Below are 22,559 nucleotides of genomic sequence, written 5' to 3' on the forward strand. Positions count from 1 at the left end.
GTCTTATCCGGTGTGCTGTGGGAATTTAAGTATGCTCCCTCTAATTCTCTCTCTCTTCCCTCTTCCTCCCCTCCTGGGGGACCTGAGCCATAGGACCATGCCTCAGGACTTCCTGGCCTGATGACTTCTTGCTGTCCCCAGTCCACCTGGTTGTGCTGCTGCTCCAGTTTCAACTGTTCTGCCTGCGGCTATAGAACCCTGATCTGTTCACCAGACGTGCTACCTTGTCCCGGACCTGCTGTTTCGACTCTCTCTCTCTACCGCACCTGCTGTCTCGAACTCTGAATGCTTGACTATGAAAAGCCAACTGACATTTACTCCTGAGGTGCTGATCTGTTGCACCCTCTACAACCACTGTGATTATTATTATTTGACCCTGCTGGTCATCTATGAACGTTTTAACATCATGGCCATGTACTGTTATAATCTCCACCCGGCACAGCCAGAAGAGGACTGGCCACCCCTCAGAGACTGGGTCCTCTCTAGGTTTCTTCCTAGGTCCCTGCCTTTCTAGGGAGTTTTTCCTAGCCATCGTGCTTCTACATCTGCATTGCTTGCTGTTTGGGGTTTTAGGCTGGGTTTCTGTATAGCACTTTGTGACATCAGCTGATGTAAAAAGGGCTTTATAAATACATTTGATTTTATTTAGGGTTAAGTGCTTTGCTCAAGGGCACATTGGCAGATTGTTTATCTAGTCGGCTCAGGGATTCGAACCAGCAACATTTTGGTTACTGGCCAAACGCTCTTTAACCGCTAGAAAGCTAGGCTACTACTCACCTTTGACCCATCCTCCTCTACTCTCTTCACTGCCTCAGCATACGACACCTTCTGTTCTACTCTGACCTCAACCTATCTCTCCCGCACCAGGCATTTCTGATCCCCAGCAACATGGGCACCCCCACAATTGACACCCACAGTTTTTTCCACCAATACTACACCTTCCTTTGTCCCATGCCCTCCTGCACACTTTTCACATCTCAGGAATCTCCCTCCTACACACTGCTGCAACATAACCATAAGCTTCGCATCTAAAACACCTTTGTGGGTTTGGCACAAAGCTCTCACGGGATAACTGACATGGGATACCCTAACATGACTTTGCCAGGTAAAGATGTAACGGATGTGAAACGGCTAGCTTAGTTAGCGGTGCGTGCTAAATAGTGTTTCAATCAGTGACGTCACTTGCTCTGAGACCTTGAAGTAGTAGTTCCCCTTGCTCTGCAAGGGCCGTGGCTTTCGTGGAGCGATGGGTAACGATGCTTTGTGGGTGACTGTTGTTGATGTGTGCAGAGGGTCCCTGGTTCGCGCCCGGGTATGGGCGAGGGGACGGTCTAAAGTTATACTGTTACATTGGTGCCGTGACCCGGATCACTGGTTGCTGCGGAAAAGGAGGAGGTCAAAAGGGGGGTGAGTGTAACGGATGTGAAACGGCTAGCTTAGTTAGCGGTGCGCGCTAAATAGCGTTTCAATCAGTGACGTCACTTGCTCTGAGACCTTGAAGTAGTAGTTCCCCTTGCTCTGCAAGGGCTTTTGTGGAGCGATGGGTAACGATGCTTCGTGGGTGACTGTTGTTGATGTGTGCAGAGGGTCCCTGGTTCGCGAGGGGACGGTCTAAAGTTATACTGTTACAAAGACTCTCTGCTTCAAAACTCAAAAGGACCAAGCTCGCCACCAGGTCTGCATCGCAACAAACAGCGAGCATCACAGACACAGAGAATCTTCCATTTCAGTTGCTCCACTTCAACACTTAATGCCACCAAAGTAATCACACCTTTCAAAGGCTCAAAGGCGCACTGCTCTGGAGAGAAAAACAAGTTACAGGTCTTGTCCCGAGACATGTGATGTTAAGCACCCGCTCCCTCTGGGCAGAAGAAACACAGAAAATCAAGTCCACTTCGAGCCACCTTCACCGATTTAACAGTGTCCAATTTATTTTCTACCCAGCCTGAGACTACATATTGGTCAGCCAAATGTCACTCTCACTGGGCCAGAATCATCCTTTGCATGACCATCTGGTCGAGGCTCGGTCTTCACCACATCTGCCACCGCAGGTAATTCATCCTCAATCTCATCAGGTTAAATTTCTAAGCCATCAGAGACAGCACAGTGCGGTTTGTAGTACTTGCCCCATATCTTCCTCAACACACATCTTCCCTCTGCACTTTTTCTTTTTCCTCACTGTCTATTAACCACATCTATCTGTTCATCACGCTCATGCCACACCTTCATCTGCCCTATTGTTAGCAGAGCACGCACCGATGGCCTTTCAACAATACCCAAATTCTGTTCCTTCGCCCAATTTAGTAGTCTAGCAATCTCTTGCCTCCCTATGCTCACAAAACGTGACACAGTCATCAGCCAAATCTCCTCTTTGTCATCCCCAGAACGCTCACTGGGAGTCGCCACGTTCCCAGCCAAAAATCATATGTGTTTTGCTGGTGGTGGGTCAGGGAAATTGCCATGTCATATCCATTCAACCAGCTCAAACATTATGGATAATATAAGAATCAAATATACTTTCTGTGAACAGTGAATGGTCTTCAAAAATCCAGTGAGATTGTAAACTTGTCCTGCCAGTGCCAACTATTTGAAATGGCAATTTTTTAAATGTCCAGAGAAAAAATACTTGATGCACAGTTTATGGGACTTAGTCTTCAATAATCAAATTGTGAACTATTTGAAATGTACGTTTTTTTCAGCAGCAATCCAGCTGGGCAAATAATTATATATTGATTGCATAAAAAGACAAATAAATATCCCTTTCAATGGTAAAGAATTAAAATAATAAAACCAGAAATAACAACAACTGATTAACACATTTTGAACAAATAATAACACCGTTTTTGTTGTCTTTAATACATCAGGAAATATTAACTTATTTTAGAAGTATTAAAGTGTAGAAAGGTATTTCTTCAAGAAAATGTGTGCGTGCGTGCACTGGCTTCAGCTATAGTATGTAGTTTAGTATGAGGAATAGTACTATTCAGCAGGCACACTAATTATTACCATGTTATTACTTCTTTATTTCCTGCTGTAAAGTCAGGTGCTACCAACCTTTCTTTCCAGGACGTTACAGGCGTTATTAATCTAAATCTAATGCAGCTATGGAACTCCATATTTAGTTCCAAGACTGAAGTTGTAATTCTGTTGGAAACGAAGCACATCATTCAATTTTGGAGGCGGTGTCTCTGAGCAGACTCTCTATCTGGCTCCAGATACAGAGGGCGAAATGTAGACATCTCGATAACAAGTTTATGTCTTTCAGGATATTTTGTCAACACGTATGTCAGTCATTTAACGTGGGCAAGTATGAGGACTTGCGTTGTCGTTGTCGGCAAGATGAACATTTTACCTGAGAAAACTTTATGGACATTCGTGTTGCAGCTTTCTTGTGTGCTGCTCACGTTGAAGGCAACCGTTACCGTTGGCTCACCTGTGCTGCTAAATCTCCCGTCAACACCTGAGACTAGTGCTGAGGTAGGTTATGCAAATTACCTGGGAAATCATGAATTATGGCAAGGACTGGCTTTCACATTTGAGTGTAATAAATTATGCTCAATTGTTTGAAGAAGGCAACGGGTATTGTACTGCCATTTACTTTCCTGTCATTACAGTTTCACAGAATACTTACCCTACTTCTTCCTCATGTCTTACTCTTATTCAAAATTCTATCATTTCTATTCCTGAGAGTTGTTTTTATTGGATGCACATTACTGTATGTGATAACTAGGTAATGTATGAGGCATGTTATCTTAACTCTGGGAGTTACTTTGATTCCCTCACTGCTTGGATAACTCTCAGCAAGGCTTCACCACGTAGCAGAGCTCAGGGTTAGTTGACCCAGTCAGACTATTATGACTTTGCACACAAAACCGAAGTTGTTCCTGACCCCAGCTTGCCTGGCTTCCCTGACCTTAACTCTCGGTAAATCTGCCCTTTGGATTCCTCCCCTGGCCTCCCCTCCAGTCCAACATTGTACCCTGTTGCCCTGGCTCTACACACCCTTAGTCCCAAACACATGACATGGGTAACATGGGATAAGAAAATGGAGGGCCACTAGTATTCAGGGCTCAGGGCTCATTTGGATGACTGTGCAGCCTGCTTAGCACAAACACATGTATATGTTCATTATGTTTCACCACAACATGGGTCTGTCTTTAGATGTGGTGCCGTTTAACATTTATTTATTTATTTTACCTTTATTTAACTAGGCAAGTCAGTTAAGAACTAATTCTTATTTTCAATGACAGCCTAGGAACAGTGGGTTAACTGCCTTGTTCAGGGGCAGCATGATGTTTACACAACAGGCAACCTACTACTTTATGGGTATAGGGCATATAAATCCTTTGATGATGTTCTGGGAGAGTACCTTCGCCTTAGGGAAATGCATGTTGTACACCAGCCTGGCCTCCGAGCCATACGAAACATACTTTATGTATTTCTGAGCACCTCAGAATGATTAGTATGATACCTACTAATGGTCTAGTAACTATAGACAGAAATGAAAGTAGGGAGGTTGGTCGGAGAGAATGGGTAGGCGTAATCCGCGACCATCTAGCAATCCAAAGGTTGCATGTTCGAGTCACATCAGGTCAACTGTAGAATTTTAGCTAACCCTTCACCTAACCCTTATTCTAAACTTAAGACAATTCACCTAACCTGCTACGTAAATTCACCTAACCTTTGCCGTTTTAGTTCTCCTAACCACCAACGTAAATTCTCCCCATAAATTCTCCCCTTTGTTGTTATGGCGCAACAAGCAACCTGCTCTCAAAGAAAGACGTAGAATACTATACGTAATACAAGACATATGTTAAGTTACATCATCCAATTTGTATGCTATTGTACGACCAGATAAGACATATGATACTGTAAGTCTTATAATGCGTATGATAATGTACGATCGCTATCCCATTCATAATGTAACCTAAAGTAATGTAATATCATACTAAATGGAGTGTCACAGATTTAGCTACAGAATAATACAAGTTTCCAAGAGACCATGTTGTATACACAGGAACACTCAAATCAACAAACTGTTGCCAGGCGTAGACTCCTTTAGATGAGGTTTACTTGTGGACTTATTGTCTCCATATATTGACTACAGATATGCTTCTGGAATTGTAGAGTTTTGATTAATTTAGGAGTGTTAAATGTGTGATACTGGTCACTTCTCTTGTTCTGTGATACTTCCCACACAATGCAATTGACTTATTCCCCTGTCCCCTCTTGTTTTGAGTTTCTATTGTCCATGATTGCACACTTCACTGTCATGCACTTCTGTTGAAATAAGTAATTGACAAAGAACTCTGATGTCTGAAACAACACTGAACTATATTTGAGGTTGAAGGGGTCATGAGCTTTCTGTTCCATTTGACCTATGGTTGTTCACCTTCCAGATAGTGAAAGTCAAGTGAAAGGCTCATTGTGTTGGTGTAAACTAGGAGGCAAGTGGCAACAGGAATTGTAGGCCTCTCCTGCAGGAGGAATGTTTTCTTCCACTGAGCATCCTTCCACCGGAGAAGCCTTCATCTTGTTTAAAGCACAAGAAGTGTCTAACTGGAAACAAAGCCTGTGAATTGAGGGTTGTATTACCAACAAGTAGCTATTTTTCTGCTTCAAAACTTCTAAGGGTCTGTATTTGTGGAAGCTTGGAAAATGTCAACCTTTGGTTCTCTTACTCATAGAGACGACAAGATTGAATGGCTCCGTTGTCATTCTTTACATCTGCATTGCGTCGTAAAATGTCGGTGCCAGTTTCATGGTTCTTTACTTCACACAACTGTCATTCCTTTATTGGGAATTGAGCTTTTGATCAACAATGTAGGCTACATTGTGAGCTCTTTGTGGTTTATCCTAATTGTAGCCTTATTCCTCAATTTTCCCAGTACAGTACAGCCCATTTTCCACTTTTATAGTTTTTGGTCACAAAAATTACGAAGAGTATAGTGAACTGACTCATTTGCCGGGCTGAATTTGAATTTTAGATCCATGCCCTGGCACTCTGATCTACCAATGGTCCATTGTACTTGTCTGTTGGAACTCTGTATCATCTAGCATGCTTTAGATCGAGCCTTATTCAAAACCCAAGACTACCCAGTCAATTCAACCCGTCTGGTTTTCTTTGGAATTAAAATGGTCTGTGGAGTTCCACTCTAATGCAGAGGCGCTCTCTCTAGTCTCTATCCAGCTGTGCTGGCTGGTTTCCATTAAGCATCCATTTAAGGGACCTGGGCCACGGAAGTCCCAGGGGAGTGCCGCTTATCATCACCCAGCTGCAGAAGTGGGCCTGAGTGCCACATCCCACAATGCACTCTGCTCGCTCCCAGCTGCTCATGGGAACAGTACTGGCTGGAGGCCCTCAGGGCCTAATCAATCCAATCATAGAAAAGTATGATGGGTTGTTCCCCCACCACAAACATCTCTGGCAGCGGTGTGAAACTTCTCAATGGCATCTCTGGTGTTGGCATCTGCTATAATGATTCTAAGACCACTTAGCCCTAATTTGAGTCCTCCACTGCATTCACTCAGTGCTTGATGATGTTTCAGGTTCTTTTATACCAGCCCAATGCTTCCCTCTCTCCCCTTCAGGCTGTCTTGACCATGGTATTCTAAATCATTCAAGTGTTGGAGTCTATAAATTACTAAAATACTTTGATGGGGAGAGTGGGGAAAGTTGAGCTGTTTTTACATTCACCATCACTCCATCTAACATACATACAGTGCCTTGCGAAAGTATTCGGCCCCCTTGAACTTTGCAACCTTTTGCCATATTTCAGGCTTCAAACATAAAGATATAGAACTGTATTTTTTTGTGAAGAATCAACAACAAGTGGGACACAATCATGAAGTGGAACGACATTTATTGGATATTTCAAACTTTTTTAACAAATCAAAAACTGAAAAATTGGGCGTGCAAAATTATTCAGCCCCTTTTCTTTCAGTGCAGCAAACTCTCTCCAGAAGTTCAGTGAGGATCTCTGAATGATCCAATGTTGACCTAAATGACTAATGATGATAAATACAATCCACCTGTGTGTAATCAAGTCTCCGTATAATTGCACCTGCACTGTGATAGTCTCAGAGGTCCGTTAAAAGCGCAGAGAGCATCATGAAGAACAAGGAACACACCAGGCAGGTCCGAGATACTGTTGTGAAGAAGTGTAAAGCCGGATTTGGATACAAAAAGATTTCCCAAGCTTTAAACATCCCAAGGAGCACTGTGCAAGCGATAATATTGAAATGGAAGGAGTATCAGACCACTGCAAATCTACCAAGACCTGGCCGTCCCTCTAAACTTTCAGCTCATACAAGGAGAAGACTGATCAGAGATGCAGCCAAGAGGCCCATGATCACTCTGGATGAACTGCAGAGATCTACAGCTGAGGTGGGAGACTCTGTCCATAGGACAACAATCAGTCGTATATTGCACAAATCTGGCCTTTATGGAAGAGTGGCAAGAAGAAAGCCATTTCTTAAAGATATCCATAAAAAGTGTCGTTTAAAGTTTGCCACAAGCCACCTGGGAGACACACCAAACATGTGGAAGAAGGTGCTCTGGTCAGATGAAACCAAAATGGAACTTTTTGGCAACAATGCAAAACGTTATGTTTGGCGTAAAAGCAACACAGCTGAACACACCATCCCCACTGTCAAATATGGTGGTGGCAGCATCATGGTTTGGGCCTGCTTTTCTTCAGCAGGGACAGGGAAGATGGTTAAAATTGATGGGAAGATGGATGGAGCTAAATACAGGACCATTCTTGAAGAAAACCTGATGGAGTCTGCAAAAGACCTGAGACTGGGATGGAGATTTGTCTTCCAACAAGACAATGATCCAAAACATAAAGCAAAATCTACAATGGAATGGTTCAAAAATAAACATATCCAGGTGTTAGAATGGCCAAGTCAAAGTCCAGACCTGAATCCAATCGAGAATCTGTGGAAAGAACTGAAAACTGCTGTTCACAAATGCTCTCCATCCAACCTCACTGAGCTCGAGCTGTTTTGCAAGGAGGAATGGGAAAAAATGCCAGTCTCTCGATGTGCAAAACTGATAGAGACATACCCCAAGCGACTTACAGCTGTAATCGCAGCAAAAGGTGGCGCTACAAAGTATTAACTTAAGGGGGCTGAATAATTTTGCACGCCCAATTTTTCAGTTTTTGATTTGTTAAAAAAGTTTGAAATATCCAATAAATGTCGTTCCACTTCATGATTGTGTCCCACTTGTTGATTCTTCACAAAAAAATAAAGTTTTATATCTTTATGTTTGAAGCCTGAAATGTGGCAAAAGGTCGCAAAGTTCAAGGGGGCCGAATACTTTCACAAGGCACTGTATATTTCAGGATGTTGTGTATCCATGGAAATCCTCAAATCTACTCATTACAGTTTTGAAAACATAGCTTGCCCCCCCCAAAAAAATTCACACATTTCTATACTGAATGAAATATTACCACTACCTTTTTAAAACCATGTCTCTTTATTTTCCAAACACAATTCAACATAATCACGTTTTAAGCATGTTTTAACAAACACTTTGTACTTTTGTCACACCTTTAACATAGGCCAAGCCCTGTTGTTACCTCATATCATATCATATTTCCATTACGCCTGGGAAGAAAACACTTACATTTGCTAAACTTCCTATTGGCTCAACTTACCCCAAGGCAAACATTTAGACTATATTAGCCCACACAGCTACAAGGATGCACTTTCATGCTGGCTTTAGGACCTCATATAGACCCCAACTAATGTATAGAACAATCTTAAAATGATCTACTTTGGTAAGATACAAGCATCATGGACCTAACTTCCTTACCACTTTTCTCATGTGGCGTCTTCCTTCACAGGCTCCTTGAAATGACAACCTTTTCTTAAATATTTGGTCAAATGATGAATTTTATGTATAGTTTCCTAGAAAAAGGGTGGCTAAACTTAACCCTTTGGCTCAATTTACCCCAATCTCCCCTATTGATGTGTTCCCTTTCCTTGAACATAGTCTATGGTCCAGGAGAGAGTGTGATACACATTCTGAATTTATATGTTCTGTTTTCCTGTATAGACTTTTCTGGAGAAGTATGGATACCTCGAGGAGGAGAGTCACCAACACAATGATACTGAGGTCAACACAGCTCTCAGGTACAACAAGGCTGGCATCTTTTAACCTACCAGAAAGAGCACTTTACAGTAATAATGGGAAATTAGGGACACTTTTAATCGAGTGTGGTCAATGATTGATTACAATGTATTGGTTGTTACAGAATATGCCATGTCCATTTTTCATTGACTTTGTGTACACACTAATTTCTCAGAATGTTAGTTCTCTGGGAAAATGTCTTTGAGGTTGTGTTGACAGCTTTACCAAAAGTGTGTCCCATTCCCCAGTTGTGCTTGAGTGAAAAAGCAAGCACACGTCTGTTTTCACAGTTGCACTGTGAGTTACTGAATATTTGGAGAAGAAAAGCCTAACTCATTTAAAAGATTTATCAAAATGTATTGCATGTTTATTTTCTATCACAAAGCAAAATCTTGGTTTCCCTAATGGAAGTAAAAGTCTGCCACCAGAGCCTGGTATTTATCCAGGTGATATGACAGCCATTATTTATGCTGATATTTAAACTACACGCATTTGACACTAATGAAGAGCTAGACGATGAATTACCCCCATGCTCAGCAGGTTTAGAACCTTCAATGGAACAGTGGAATGTTTACATACTGTTTTACCCACTTCATATGTATATGCTGTATTCTAGTCAAGGCCATCGTATTTAACTATTGCTGTACATATACTATTGTACGTATTCCTCATATATACCACACACACACACACACAGTGTGACGGATCAGCAAGACCGAAACACCTTAACACAGGCGGGAGGCATGAATTGAACAGACCGGAGGCAGTGGTTGTGGTTCCTCTTTTGTATTGTCACTCAACGGGTTCTTTCGCCCAACAAAATAATTCCAGTACAAGGTAGCGTCCAACTCTGAAACAGCGTAAAAAATAATAAACCTGAACTAAGCAGCTGACCAAAAGGCCGTGGCCAAAAAGGGAACACAAAACAACAAACGGCTCCCTTCTCTTTAGACTATTGTCTACACATGCTTCCCTCTATCTATAGCCTGCCTTGTTTAACGTAGAGCCAAGGTGCATCAGATGACGCCCCTTTCTCTGAGGTAGGCAAGTCCGACATCCTCACCAGTCCCCGTGTCTGCTCCTAATCCACCTCAAGCTTATCTCCTGGCACACCTATATAGAGGGAGACACCAAGCTAATCAGTGGGCTCAGGTGTGTACTGTACTAATTGCCTTTACACTGAGTACCTATCCCCTGAGGAGGATGCTGTCATGTTGTCTTCCTCCTGCTGGTCACTGAACCCTCACAATACATAGTTTATATTTCTTAATTTCCTTATTTTACTTTTTAGATTTGTGTGTATTGTTAGATATTACTGTCCTTTTAGAGCTAGGAACACAACCATTTCCTTTTAGAGCTAGGAACACAACAATTTCCTTTTAGAGCTAGGAACACAACCATTTTGCTACACCCGCAATGCTCAATATGTGTATGTGACTAATAAAATGTGATTTGAAGGTTTGATTTCAGTTGTAAAGAACACACACTACCATCATCACATGTGGATTACTGGTAAAGTGCTGTATTGATTACATAACTTATTCCGGGTTTGCAACTTTTTGATTCTACTTGCTCTCTGGATGTGCTCTCTGGATGTGCTCTCCGATCTTTGTTTGCCGTTCACTCTTCTTTTATCATTCATCCATCTCTCCTCTGTCTGCCTCTCAGGGAGTTCCAGTGGCTCACCCACCTGCCAGTCACTGGGCGTCTGGACAGTGACACACGGCACCAGATGGCAGAGCCCAGGTGTGGGGTGAGGGATGACAGGGGCCAGCAGGCCTGGGCACAGAAGGTCAACGGCATCTTCCATGGAGGTCTGACCAAACCTAACAGTGGACAGCGTCTACGCAGGAAGCGCCATAGCCAGCTAGGTTAGTGGCCAATCCATGGACCTCCTTTAGCTGATTTGGGCTCACTTCTGGCCAACTTCAATCCAACCTCCTAGATATTACTCCTTTTTTATTCCTTCCTTGAAGATCAAATGATTGATTGAAATGTAGTTGGCCCATACAGATGGACTTGATTATACAGGTCATATTTCAAGAATAGACTGCTATAGCAATGCCAATGTGACTTTATTGTCTAGAATGGAGAGGTCAAACATGTTGTCAGGCTAACTAATCTCATCAGCTGTACCGTGACTCGATACTGCATCCTTAATTAAATGATCATCTAATCAACTATTACCATTTATTGAGGTCATAACATTGTTGTTTGCTCAATGACTCCCAATGGCAAGCTGCCCTGTTGGTTTCCTCAATGACCAAATTCTTTTTTTAGGGGGTTATCAACTGTTAGGCAGGGAGTCTCAAATCCCAGGCTGATTTTCCTTGAATCAGTCCCAAAATGGGCTTTGAGAGCTCCACTGAAGGACTCTATAGTGGCAGTCAACATCCATGGCCATGTGCTTTCTGTGGTTGATCTCTGTTAGGGAGTTCACTACAAACTGTAAATCAGTGGGGGGGGGATCATGCCATTTTTTTCCTTATGAACATGGCCTTATTTCTATTACAGCATATTGGATGACTGTCATTCATATTCCATTCAACCAGCTCATTGTAACATCCATAGGTTTAGGCTACTACATGATGCTACAATTCTCCCTGTACCCATCATGAGGTTGAATGAAAGTTTACAACGTAGGTGCACAGGTTGAGAGAATTTTGAGTAATCAAGGTGACAGCATCTAGATGATGTAATCATTAGTCCAACAGTTGCAAACAAGAGTTTCTATTGGAAAAATTTACATATGTTTATCCCCATTTCGTTCCGTTTTCTTCCGTTTAAGAAAAATCTTTCAACAGAATTGGCACAATGAATACACGCATACAAACACAGTTCACTTTCATACCAGCCACATACAACGGCTCCTTGTATATATTATTCCTTCTGGTATCTATCTACGCGCTCTCCTCTCTCCTTTTCCCTTGTGGACTTCAGTGCACAACACATCAGCTATCTGTGAACAGGTGGAAAAAACCTTTAAGCCAAACCTTCATATCGCTAACCACACACAGCCTACTGTACATCATTGTCACATCATAGTCAACATAGCTACTAGAACTAATGCATTAGTAAACCCGCTACAATCATGCAGTACAGTGTACAGTCAACAGCAAGCAGTTTAGCAGTTACACCAGCAGGCCCTGGTGGCAATACATTTATAAAACCTAAAGCTTACCTTAACTTGGAATAGTTCCAGTGTTGGATAGCCATAGCCAGCTAGCTAACATAGCATCTCTCTCTGTTTGAACCAGGTGTTTGAGTAGGGTAAACTAGCTACTGTAGCTGCATTCGATGCTAGCTAAGTAAGTGAAAGTTTAAAAAGTATATACTACAAAATGTAGCTAGCTCTCTCTTTCTCTCATTCTCTCTCTCTCTCTCTCTCTCTCTCTCTCTCTCCTTCTTAATTTTGGAAGAAATTAATTTGTTCAAAACTGTTCTATTGTCTTTCTCTCTCTTTGAGTAAACTACTCACCACATTCTATGCACTGCAGTGCTAGCTAGCTGTAGCTTATGCTTTTAATGTTTTTTAATTTTTTATTTAACAAGGAAAGTCAGTTAAGAACAAATTCTTATTTACAATGACAGCCTACCCTGACCAAACCCTAACCCGGACAACGTGGGCCAATTGTGCGCCGCCCTATTGGACCCCCAATCATGGCCGGACGTGATACAGTCTGGAATCTAACCAGGGTCTGTAGTGGCGCCTCTAACACTAAGATGCAGAGCCTTAGACCGCTGCGCCACTCGGAAGCTAGATTAATTCTCTGATACTTTGATTGGGTGGACAACATGTCAGTTCATGCTGCAAGAGCTCTGATAGGTTGGAGGGTGTCCTCTGAAATTGGTCATAATTTCTGTGTAAATCTATGGAAGGGGGTGAGAACCATGAGCCTCCAAGGTTTTGTATTGAAGTCAATGTACCCAGAGGAGGACAGAAGCTAGCTGTCCTCCGGCCATGCCATGGTGCTACCCTACAGAGTGTTGTTAAGACTACTGTTGCCCTTCATGGAAAAACAGTGTTTTATTCAATTATTTTGTGACGTGAATATATTTAGCATAGTTTTATCTTTAATTTCACCTTTATTTAACCAGGTAGGCAAGTTGAGAACAAGTTCTCATTTACAATTGCGACCTGGCCAAGATAAAGCAAAGCAGTTTGACACATACAACAACAGAGTTACACATGGAGTAAAACAAACATGCAGTCAATAATACAGTAGAAAAATAAGTCTATATACAATGTGAGCAAGTGAGGTGAGATAAGAGAGGTAAAGTAAAAAAAGGCCATGGTGGCGAAGTAAATACAATATAGCAAGTAAAACACTGGAATGGTTGATTTGCAGTGGAAGAATGTGCAAAGTAGAGATAGAAATAATGGGGTGCAAAGGAGCTAAATAAATAACTAAAGTAGGGAAAGCGGTAGTTGTTTGAGCTAAATTTTAGATGGGCTATGTACAGGTGCAGTAATCTGTGAGCTGCTCTGACAGCTGGTGCTTAAAGCTAGTGAGGGAGATACAGTGCCTTGCGAAAGTATTCGGCCCCCTTGAACTTTGCGACCTTTTGCCACATTTCAGGCTTCAAACATAAAGATATAAAACTGTATTTTTTTGTGAAGAATCAACAACAAGTGGGACACAATCATGAAGTGGAACGACATTTATTGGATATTTCAAACTTTTTTAACAAATCAAAAACTGAAAAATTGGGCGTGCAAAATTATTCAGCCCCTTTACTTTCATCCTACCAATCCTCGACTTCGGCGATGTCATTTACAATTCTTCCTTTGGCTATTTTGTAAATGACATCGCCGAAGTCGAGGATTGGTAGGATGGTCAGTTTTGAGTAGGATGAGCATGAGCATGAGTAGGGTATTTAGGAAATAGGAAGCTAATTCTAGATTATTATTATTTTTTTTTTCCTACTATTGGATGCAGTGCCATTCGTTTTGTCACCAAAGCCCCATATACTTGTCACGTTCTGAGAGTTTCCTTTGTTTTGTCTTTTGTTTTAGTATGGTCAGGGCGTGAGTTGCAAAGGATGCTTTGTTGCGAAATAGGAGATTAAACTTTTCTTTTTTTTAAAATTTTTTTTATCCCTTTTTCTCCCCAATTTCGTGGTATCCAATTGTTGTAGTAGCTCATCGCTCCAACTCCCATACGGGCTCGGGAGAGACGAAGGTTGAAAGTCATGCGTCCTCCGATACACAACCCAACCAGCCGCACTGCGGACGACGCTAGGCCAATTGTGCATCGCCCCATGGACCTCCCGGTCGCTGCCGGTTACGACAGAGCCTGGGCGTGAACCCAGGGACTCTGATGGCACAGCTGGCGCTGTAGTACAGCGCCCTTAACCACTGCGCCACCAGGGAGGCCCTAGATTTAACTTTGGATTGGATATGTTGGATGTGAGTCTGGAAGGGTCTGGAAGAAGAGTTTACAGTCTAACCAGACACCAGACACCTAGTCAGAGCTGTCTAGAGTAGTGATGTTGGACAGGCGGGCAGGTGCAGGCAGCAATCGGTTGAAGAGCATGCATTTAGTTTTACTTGTATTTAAGAGCAATTGAAGGCCATGGAAGGAGAGTTGTATGGCATTGAAGCTCACCTGGAGGGTTGTTAACACAGTGTCCAAAGAAGGGCCAGAAGTAAACAGAATGGTGTCGTCTGCGTAGAGGTGGATCAGAGACTCACCAGCAGCAAGAGCGACATCATTGATGTATACAGAGAAGAGAGTCGGTCCAAGAATTGAACCCTGTGGCACCCCCATAGAGACTGCCAGAGGCCCGGACAACAGACCCTCCGATATGACACACTGAACTCTAACAGAGAAGTAGTTGGTGAACCAGGTGAGGCAATCATTTGAGAAACCAAAGCTGTCGAGTCTGCCGATGAGGATATGAGGATTGACAGAGTCGAAAGCCTTGGCCAGGTCAATGAATACGGCTGCACAGTAATGTTTCTTATCGATGGCGGTTAAGATATCGTTTAGGACCTTGAGCGTGGCTGAGGTGCACCCATGACCAGCTCTGAAACCAGATTGCATAGCGGAGAAGGTGCGGTGGGATTCGAAATGGTCGGTAATTGACTTGTTGACTTGGCTTTCGAAGACCTTAGAAAGGCAGGGTAGGATAGATATAGGTCTGTAGCAGTTTGGGTCAAGAGTGTCCCCCCCCTTTGAAGAGGGGGATGACCGCAGCTGCTTTCCAATCTTTGGGAATCTCAGACGACACGAAAGAGAGTTTGAACAGGCTAGTAATAGGGGTGGCAACAATTTCGGGCAGATCATTTTAGAAAGAAAGGATCCAGATTGTCTAGCCCGGCTGATTTGTAGGGGTCCAGATTTTGCAGCTCTTTCAGAACATCAGCTGACTGGATTTGGGAGAATGAGAAATGGGGAAGGGTTGGGCGAGTTGCTGTGGGGGGTGCAGTGCTGTTGAAGCATGGCCAGCCGTAGAAAAATGCTTATTGAAATTCTCAATTATAGTGGATTTATCGGTGGTGACAGTGCTTCCTATCGTCAGTGCAGTGGGCAGCTGGGAGGAGGTGTTCTTATTCTCTATGGACTTTACAGTGTCCCAGAATTTTTTGGAGTTTGTGTTGCAGGAAGCAAATGTCTGCTTGAAAAAGCTAGCTATCTAAAATGGATAGCTTTTTCAATGTTTCACTATTTTATTTTTGTGAAATTCACTGATGAGGATGGTCCTCCCCTTCCTCCTCTGAGGAGGCTCCACTGCTGTAAATCAGAGCCAGCATAGTACAGATGTAGGATCATCATTTGAGCCAGTTTGCTACAGCAGGAAAATAATCCAGCAGCGACAGGACATGTGAATTATTATGTGGATATAATTAATGGACATTTTTGTAGTGTTTGATTCATTTACAAGTCTGAAAGTTCAAGTTCAATTTATAAACTTTAGAAGCCTTTTTAAACCTCAAATACACTACAAGTTTGAGATTTCCTGCATTGCAGGAATGTTCTGCAACAGGGTAAAACAAATAATGTCCTACATCTGTGTGTAGGCTATCTACACACACTGCCATTGAAATATCTTCAGGGAATTCTCCAATCTCTACTTGTGTGTGGGAAGCACACACATCCTATTTCATCTTAAAGGAGCTCCCTAGTCCCTTTTAGTCTGTGAGAACCACTGCCTAAATTATTAAGATATACAACAGTCTTTTCAATGTTCCAAGGGCCATATGGAGACTGCCCAACACATCTCCACTGTGTGATAGATAGGCCTACATGCTCAGTGGTAAATGGAGCTGTTTTGGGGTATTCGGGTGCTGATGTTTGTGGTCTGGATGGAGAAAAGTATGTAATTCCACACAGCCCCTGAAGTGATTGGATAATACTATAAGAATGCAGACGCAGGCGTCGTACTGCCCACTTTTCCAGCTGCAAGTTTGTACCTGACAGCTGCCACCTGCTCCCTGTGCAAAGACGCTGGGGGAGAGTCCATGGAAGGACGGCTCAGGATCCTCTGGAGCAATCCTATTTCAGAGAAATCCCATCAATATGGGTTGCACACACGGACAGGATATTGAAGGACAGTTTCTGCAAAGAGGCAGATTTAGTCCCAAATGAAACTTTACAGAATTTTAAGTGGAAGAACATGGCATTCTTTCAAATGTAAGTGAGGTACAGGAGAATAGTTATAGGTATCTGTCCATCTACAGTACAGTAGTGGTGGCAGCCAGCAGAAGTCAAGGCAGGGGCTGGCTCTTACTGGCTCGTTGGTCGAGTACCAGAGAGACGCAAACGATTGCACCAACAGCTCATCTAGTCTCACCAATGAGGCTTGCTGGAACAGTCTTAGCTCATCTAGTCTCACCAATGAGGCATGCTGGAACAGTCTTAGCTCATCTAGTCTTACCAATGAGGCATGCTGGAACAGTCTTAGCTCATCTCGTATTACCAATGAGGCATGCTGGAACAGTCTTAGCTCATCTCGTATTACCAACGAGGCATGCTGGAACAGTCTTAGCTCATCTAGTCTTACCAACGAGGCATGCTGGAACACACTGTAAACATTGAGATCTGAGAGGTTTTTTTAGTGTCCTGTGGAGTTGTTCTCGATACATTTTCTTTCAAGGAGTGCTAGCAAAAAGGTTCAACCTTGTAGCGTTTTCTTCTCTATGCGATTTCACACATGCTCTTGAAATGTGTTCGTCACACTTTGGCTCTAAGCTCGTACAGGTGAAGAAGACCATCTCTTCCCACTGGTCTGTGCCTCTGTTAAAAACCAGCGTTTATCCAGACACGTGTGAGGTGGCCTTGCTTAGTGAATGTGTCTTATTGAGGAATAATCTGCTGCAGTCAATTGACAAGGTTATTTTTATTGCAAAGATGCATGGAGTTGTTTTGACACTAAAATAATTGATTTATTGCCTTAGACAAGCACTCCTACCAATCCTACACAGCAAGAGCTCTTCTGAATTAGTTGATAACATTTTTTAAAGTTGTGTCACTGCTGTAACCACAAGTAATGTAATAAACATTACTCTCTCTGCACTTCGCCAAAGGATTCACCCTTATTGTTCAAAAAGAAACACTCACATCCCCGTTACTGTGATTTGCAAACGTCCCTCTCTCTCTTCTCTTTCCCTCTCCCTCTTTCTATCTCTCTCTGTCTCCTTCTCCCTCCCCCTTATACTCCTCTCTCCCAGCTGCATGAATGACAATCTGAATCTTACCCAGCACAACAGTGCTCCCAAAAGTGGGTGCTAATGACTCATTTACCATAACTACTCTTTTTCAACGTTCATATAATATCTCACTTCTTGGTCATGAGTCCCCCTTGCTCCTCTATATTCATCAGTCCACTATCTCATCTCCCTGCAGGTGAGAGGTGGCACAAGCGTCACCTGACCTACCAGGTGGTGAACTGGCCTGGCCACCTCCCTCGGGGTCAGGTGGCCCTAGCCGTACGCACCGCTTTCCAGCTGTGGAGTAACGTTTCGGCCCTGGCCTTCAGAGAGGTCACCCAGGGGTCAGCTGACATCCGGCTGGCCTTCTACGAGGGGGACCACAACGACGGCATGGGCAACGCCTTTGATGGTCCAGGTGGGGAGCAGAGCAGTATCACTTTTAGTAGTGGTTTGACATTTTGACTGATTCCTGTCAGTTCATAGTTTACCTAAAGGAAGGGAGAATGCATTTTCAAACAGGGCAATTTCCAAAGATCAATTGGGTTCAGCTGTGAAAGATCTCGCCCCAGCTGTCACAATGTTCACATGCTTACAGATCCCTCTTGCCTGGTCTGAGAACAGCCACTAACATCTACCGCTTTAGTGTTTCCAGATTCTTAACGGACCAGATAATCATAAGAAACATGTTGATGGTTCCACCTAGCCTGAAAATGAGAGTCGAGAAGCTTCTACCATATTTCTTATACCTGCCTGGCTCCTTCAGATTTGCACAGTTTGAAGGGGTATGGCAAGGGGTTGTTTTGGGAAGCTTCTCTTCCACCCCTGAACCCTCTGTATGTTTTTGTTTTTACCCCCAGGAGGCGCCCTAGCACATGCCTTCTTCCCATGCCGAGGGGAGGCCCACTTTGACATGGCAGAGCGCTGGACACTGAACGGCTACAAGGGCCACAACCTGTTCATGGTCATTGCCCACGAGGTGGGCCACACGCTGGGCTTGGAGCACTCTCCTGTGCGCCACGCTCTCATGTCCCCCTACTACAAGAAGCTGGGGAAAGCCACGGTGCTGAGCTGGGATGACATCACTGCTGTACAGCAGCTCTATGGTGTGTAGGTCTACTCACTCCACTCTGAGAGAGGAACATTAAAGTTATTTGAAATTCAATTTGAATTTGAACATTATTTTTAACCAGTCACTTTACATGACAACTACTGCTATACAAAGAAAATGGCCCTAGTCCAAAGCAAAGTTACACTTGAAGTGGAAGAAGAAAACTTGCGGAAGAGGAGCGAGAACGTATGGAGGTAATAGTCAGTGGTCAGGTAGAGGAGGGAACAAGGTTACACGAGGGTGACGAGATGATGATATAATGACATTGAGACCTCACGCTGAACTTAGTCCACAGATCTGACTAGAGATTGGATCAGCATCCGTTTCTTTAACCTATCACCATCTGCTGTGCTCTCATTCACCATGACATCATAGTGTCCGACAGTCCCGACCACCCTGTGATATATGAAGCATCAACTGAGAAAGCTAAAGGAGGCTAAAGGAATCTTTTCATATTAAATGTGTATCTTAAGCTGGTGCATTCATTACAGGGAATCACACACGGTAGCATAGGCTACTGTTTAAATGTACATTTTTCCATCCAACCGCTCTAATGCTGTACCCAGAGGGATGTCCAAAGATCACTATATCCCAGAGCCAGACTTCCGGCAGCCGGAGACAGTGTTGATCAGTGTTTTTTCCCATCCTCTCAAGGTCACACCAAAGTAAACAAGCAACTTCCTCGCACATCAACGTTTCCATTTAGACAGTATAACAGGGAGAAGCCAGACAAACTATCTCCCCATGTTTTGTCTTGCTCTCTTTAGGGATGCAGATTTTATCAGACCTTTACACAAATGTTTGCTCAACGTTTTCCAAACAGAACGGGTGGGCAACATCTGGAGACAAATCAAAGGAGACATGTCTGGGAGTCAGTGGCATTGTAAAATCATTTGGCTCTATTTACATCTTTAGGCATTGGAATACAGTACATTTAAAGTCAGCTCAACTGTCAGTATCTCAGCACTCAGTCATCTGTGATGTATTGGGTTTTCCATTCTGCAATGTTATGGCGTGCCAAATCTGACAATTAGTGTCTTTTGTGTATGTAACCTCTCAAACTTGCTGTGAAACAGGCATATAGGTCTTATCTGCACCCACTAGGCAAAAACTGGTTGAATCAACATTGTTTCTACGTCATTTCAACCCAAAAATGTAATGTGATGACGGTGAATCAATGTGGGGAAATGATTTGATTTGAAAAAAAGTCATCAACATAAGGGAATTTGGTCATTTTTTACCCAGCTTTTAGCCTAAATCCAATGACATGGTGACATTTTATGTTGATTTCACGTTGAATTCACATTAGTTGACAACACAACCAATGTAAATCATGAACTGACATCTGTGCCCAGTGGATACTTGTCCATAGCAGAAAGCTTTAATGGTACTCCACTTGTAAAGGTGCAGTCAGAAATACATCAATCAGTCAAGCTTTTTGCAGATGCACCTGGTCTATTGTAGTAACATAGAAGAATATGCATGTATATTACGTATAGTCAGAAAAGCTTGTACATTACTGAAGCTACTGTTCTTTTTGTCATTGAATGTTCTCTATAGGGAAGCCAGAGAGCGGTCAGGTTATCCAGTTGCCTGGTCAGGTGTTCAGCTCTGCTCTACGGGACTGGGAGCTGTCTGAAGGTGGTACTTGGAAGCCTGATTCCACCCCACCTCCATACTGCAGGGGATTCTTTGATGCTCTCACCATGGGTAGGACTTGATTGGTGGTCACTATCTGATCATGCTAGAAAGGCACAAAGAAAATAGGCCCCATTGAAATGAATGGCTCTTTGTCACCAGACTGGAAGTTGTACTTACCTAGCATATATTTGAGGCTAGTAGCAAGTTTTCGATAAGATTTGAGGTTTCGAACAAGACAAATATGACAAGTAAACAGCACCATCTGGTGGATTTTCGCCTATGATTGTTTTGGGACACAAGGTAATCAATCTCTTTGCAAATTACATGAACAGTAGGTTGAGAATTCTTCATTGACTTCTGAAGATGGTGATATACTCTGATTCCTGAAAATAATTCATTTTATATTACCTGGCAGACCAAGATGGTACCAGCCTAGTATTCCGTGGGGGGCTGTTCTGGACTGTGTCTCCTGGAGGCAAGACCAGCTCCCCTCTACCTCTGCAGAACCGCTGGCCAGGACTACCCCTCGCCATTGAGGCAGCTGCTTACTCTCAGATGGACAATAAGTTCTACTTTTTCAAAGGTAGTGTGAAAATGAAGACACAAGTTACCCAGCAATAAACGTACCTGAAATGATTTGTTCTTGTTATAGTAACAACTGTCCTGTATCATAGTTGGGGTTATAGTTCAGGGAGATTATCGCAGAAATGTTTCACACAGACGGCTTTTTCAGTTTGTGTCCTCATATATGTGTTGCTGCATTGTAATTTCACATCTCACACGACCAGCACCTTCCTCCTTGCGTCTCTTCCCCCAGGTAGGCGAGTGTGGCGTTACTCCAGCAGTGGTGTGGACCCGGGCTTCCCCCTGAGGAGCAGTGAGCTGGGCCTCCCTGGACACCCTGACCAGGCCTTCTACTACCCCCGCCTGGGACACCTGGTGGTGTTCAAGGGCCAGCTCTACTTTGTGCTCAACCTGGGGACCCTGAGGCCCGAGCCATACTACCCCCGCAGTCTGGACGACTGGAGGGGTGTCCCCCGAGGGACCAATGGAGCCGTCAGCCACCCTGATGGACAAGTGTACTTCTTCAAGGAGCGGCACTACTGGAGATTTGATCCAGAGAAAGTGCAGGTGACTGGAGAGGGGATGTGGGACACAGAGCTGGAGTGGGCAGGCTGTTTGGGAACTCACCACAGAGGCAATAATATACTGTGACCACAAGAGGGTGCTAACTAACTGATTAAAGTGGTTGGCGAAGGTAATGTGCAATGGATATACTCAGACTAAGCAATGACAGAGCTCATATTTTTTATGTTCATACATTATTATTAAATAAGTATTCATAATCCTACTTCATCCAGTGAACCAATGATTTTGTTTGTAATGTGTTTGTTTTGTTTTAGACAGTATTAAGATTGGCTATGCCATACAGACTATCTGTGAGTTATATGTGGCATGTGTCATTGTTGCACAAATAAATTATGTTTGTATGTTTTCTCTCAGACAAGTTGTTGTTGTTGGAGATGAAGTCTCTGGACTCTTTAGTAGACTATTGCATTCATAAAGACCTTTTCTATAATTATTTCATAAAATACCACATATGGCACTGTTTTTGCATTTGTGGCAATTCCTTGATGTGCTGATGATGTGACAAAGGGACTGTTACAGGGACCTCCTCTTCATTACAATGATTCTTAAATTCTGATCATGTGAGATCAAAAGAGAGTTATTTTAGATGTAAGTAAGCTGCTATGTAACAATGTCTAACGCACTCTTGCATGTAGGCAACTAGCTCTCCCGGTGACATATCAGAGCCAAAGAGCTATTGATGAATACTAGTTGTTTTCTTCAGATTAATTGCTACTTTTTACACTTTTTGACCAATGAAATCGATATGATTTGCATCACCATTTGATTTGAACCTGTGAATTTATGCACTTCAGTAGCCTATGTTTTAATGGTGCCTCGTAAATGATGTATGGATAACGTTTGATGTCTTCCTATTCCATACACGT

The 22,559-nt window shown here is 43.1% G+C and overlaps 1 protein-coding gene across 1 annotated transcript; it reads left to right on the forward strand.

The window, feature by feature from the left end:
- The first annotated feature begins 3,196 nt into the window (after nucleotides 1–3,196).
- Nucleotides 3,197–22,046, forward strand: LOC139422019 (matrix metalloproteinase-28-like). Its single transcript, XM_071173162.1, has 8 exons — nucleotides 3,197–3,477; nucleotides 9,065–9,141; nucleotides 10,808–11,010; nucleotides 17,989–18,210; nucleotides 18,653–18,898; nucleotides 20,464–20,613; nucleotides 20,960–21,127; nucleotides 21,362–22,046. Exons 1-8 carry the CDS (start codon nucleotides 3,310–3,312, stop codon nucleotides 21,757–21,759), a joined length of 1,632 nt encoding a protein of 543 aa, XP_071029263.1. The 5' UTR covers nucleotides 3,197–3,309; the 3' UTR covers nucleotides 21,760–22,046.
- Nucleotides 22,047–22,559: the final 513 nt, after the last annotated feature.

Source organism: Oncorhynchus clarkii, chromosome 12, assembly GCF_045791955.1.
Source record: "Oncorhynchus clarkii lewisi isolate Uvic-CL-2024 chromosome 12, UVic_Ocla_1.0, whole genome shotgun sequence".
Classification (NCBI taxonomy): Eukaryota; Metazoa; Chordata; class Actinopteri; order Salmoniformes; family Salmonidae; genus Oncorhynchus; species Oncorhynchus clarkii.

What these genes read in the sequence shown, in the direction of transcription:
- LOC139422019 (XM_071173162.1), top strand. Translation starts at nt 3,310, where the DNA reads ATGAGGACTTGCGTTGTCGTTGTCGGCAAGATGAACATTTTACCTGAG. An exon ending in CAACGCCTTTGATGGTCCAG is followed by an intron (nt 18,211 to 18,652) that starts GTGGGGAGCAGA and finishes TTTTACCCCCAG; the next exon opens with GAGGCGCCCTAGCACATGCC. An exon ending in TAAGTTCTACTTTTTCAAAG is followed by an intron (nt 21,128 to 21,361) that starts GTAGTGTGAAAA and finishes CTCTTCCCCCAG; the next exon opens with GTAGGCGAGTGTGGCGTTAC.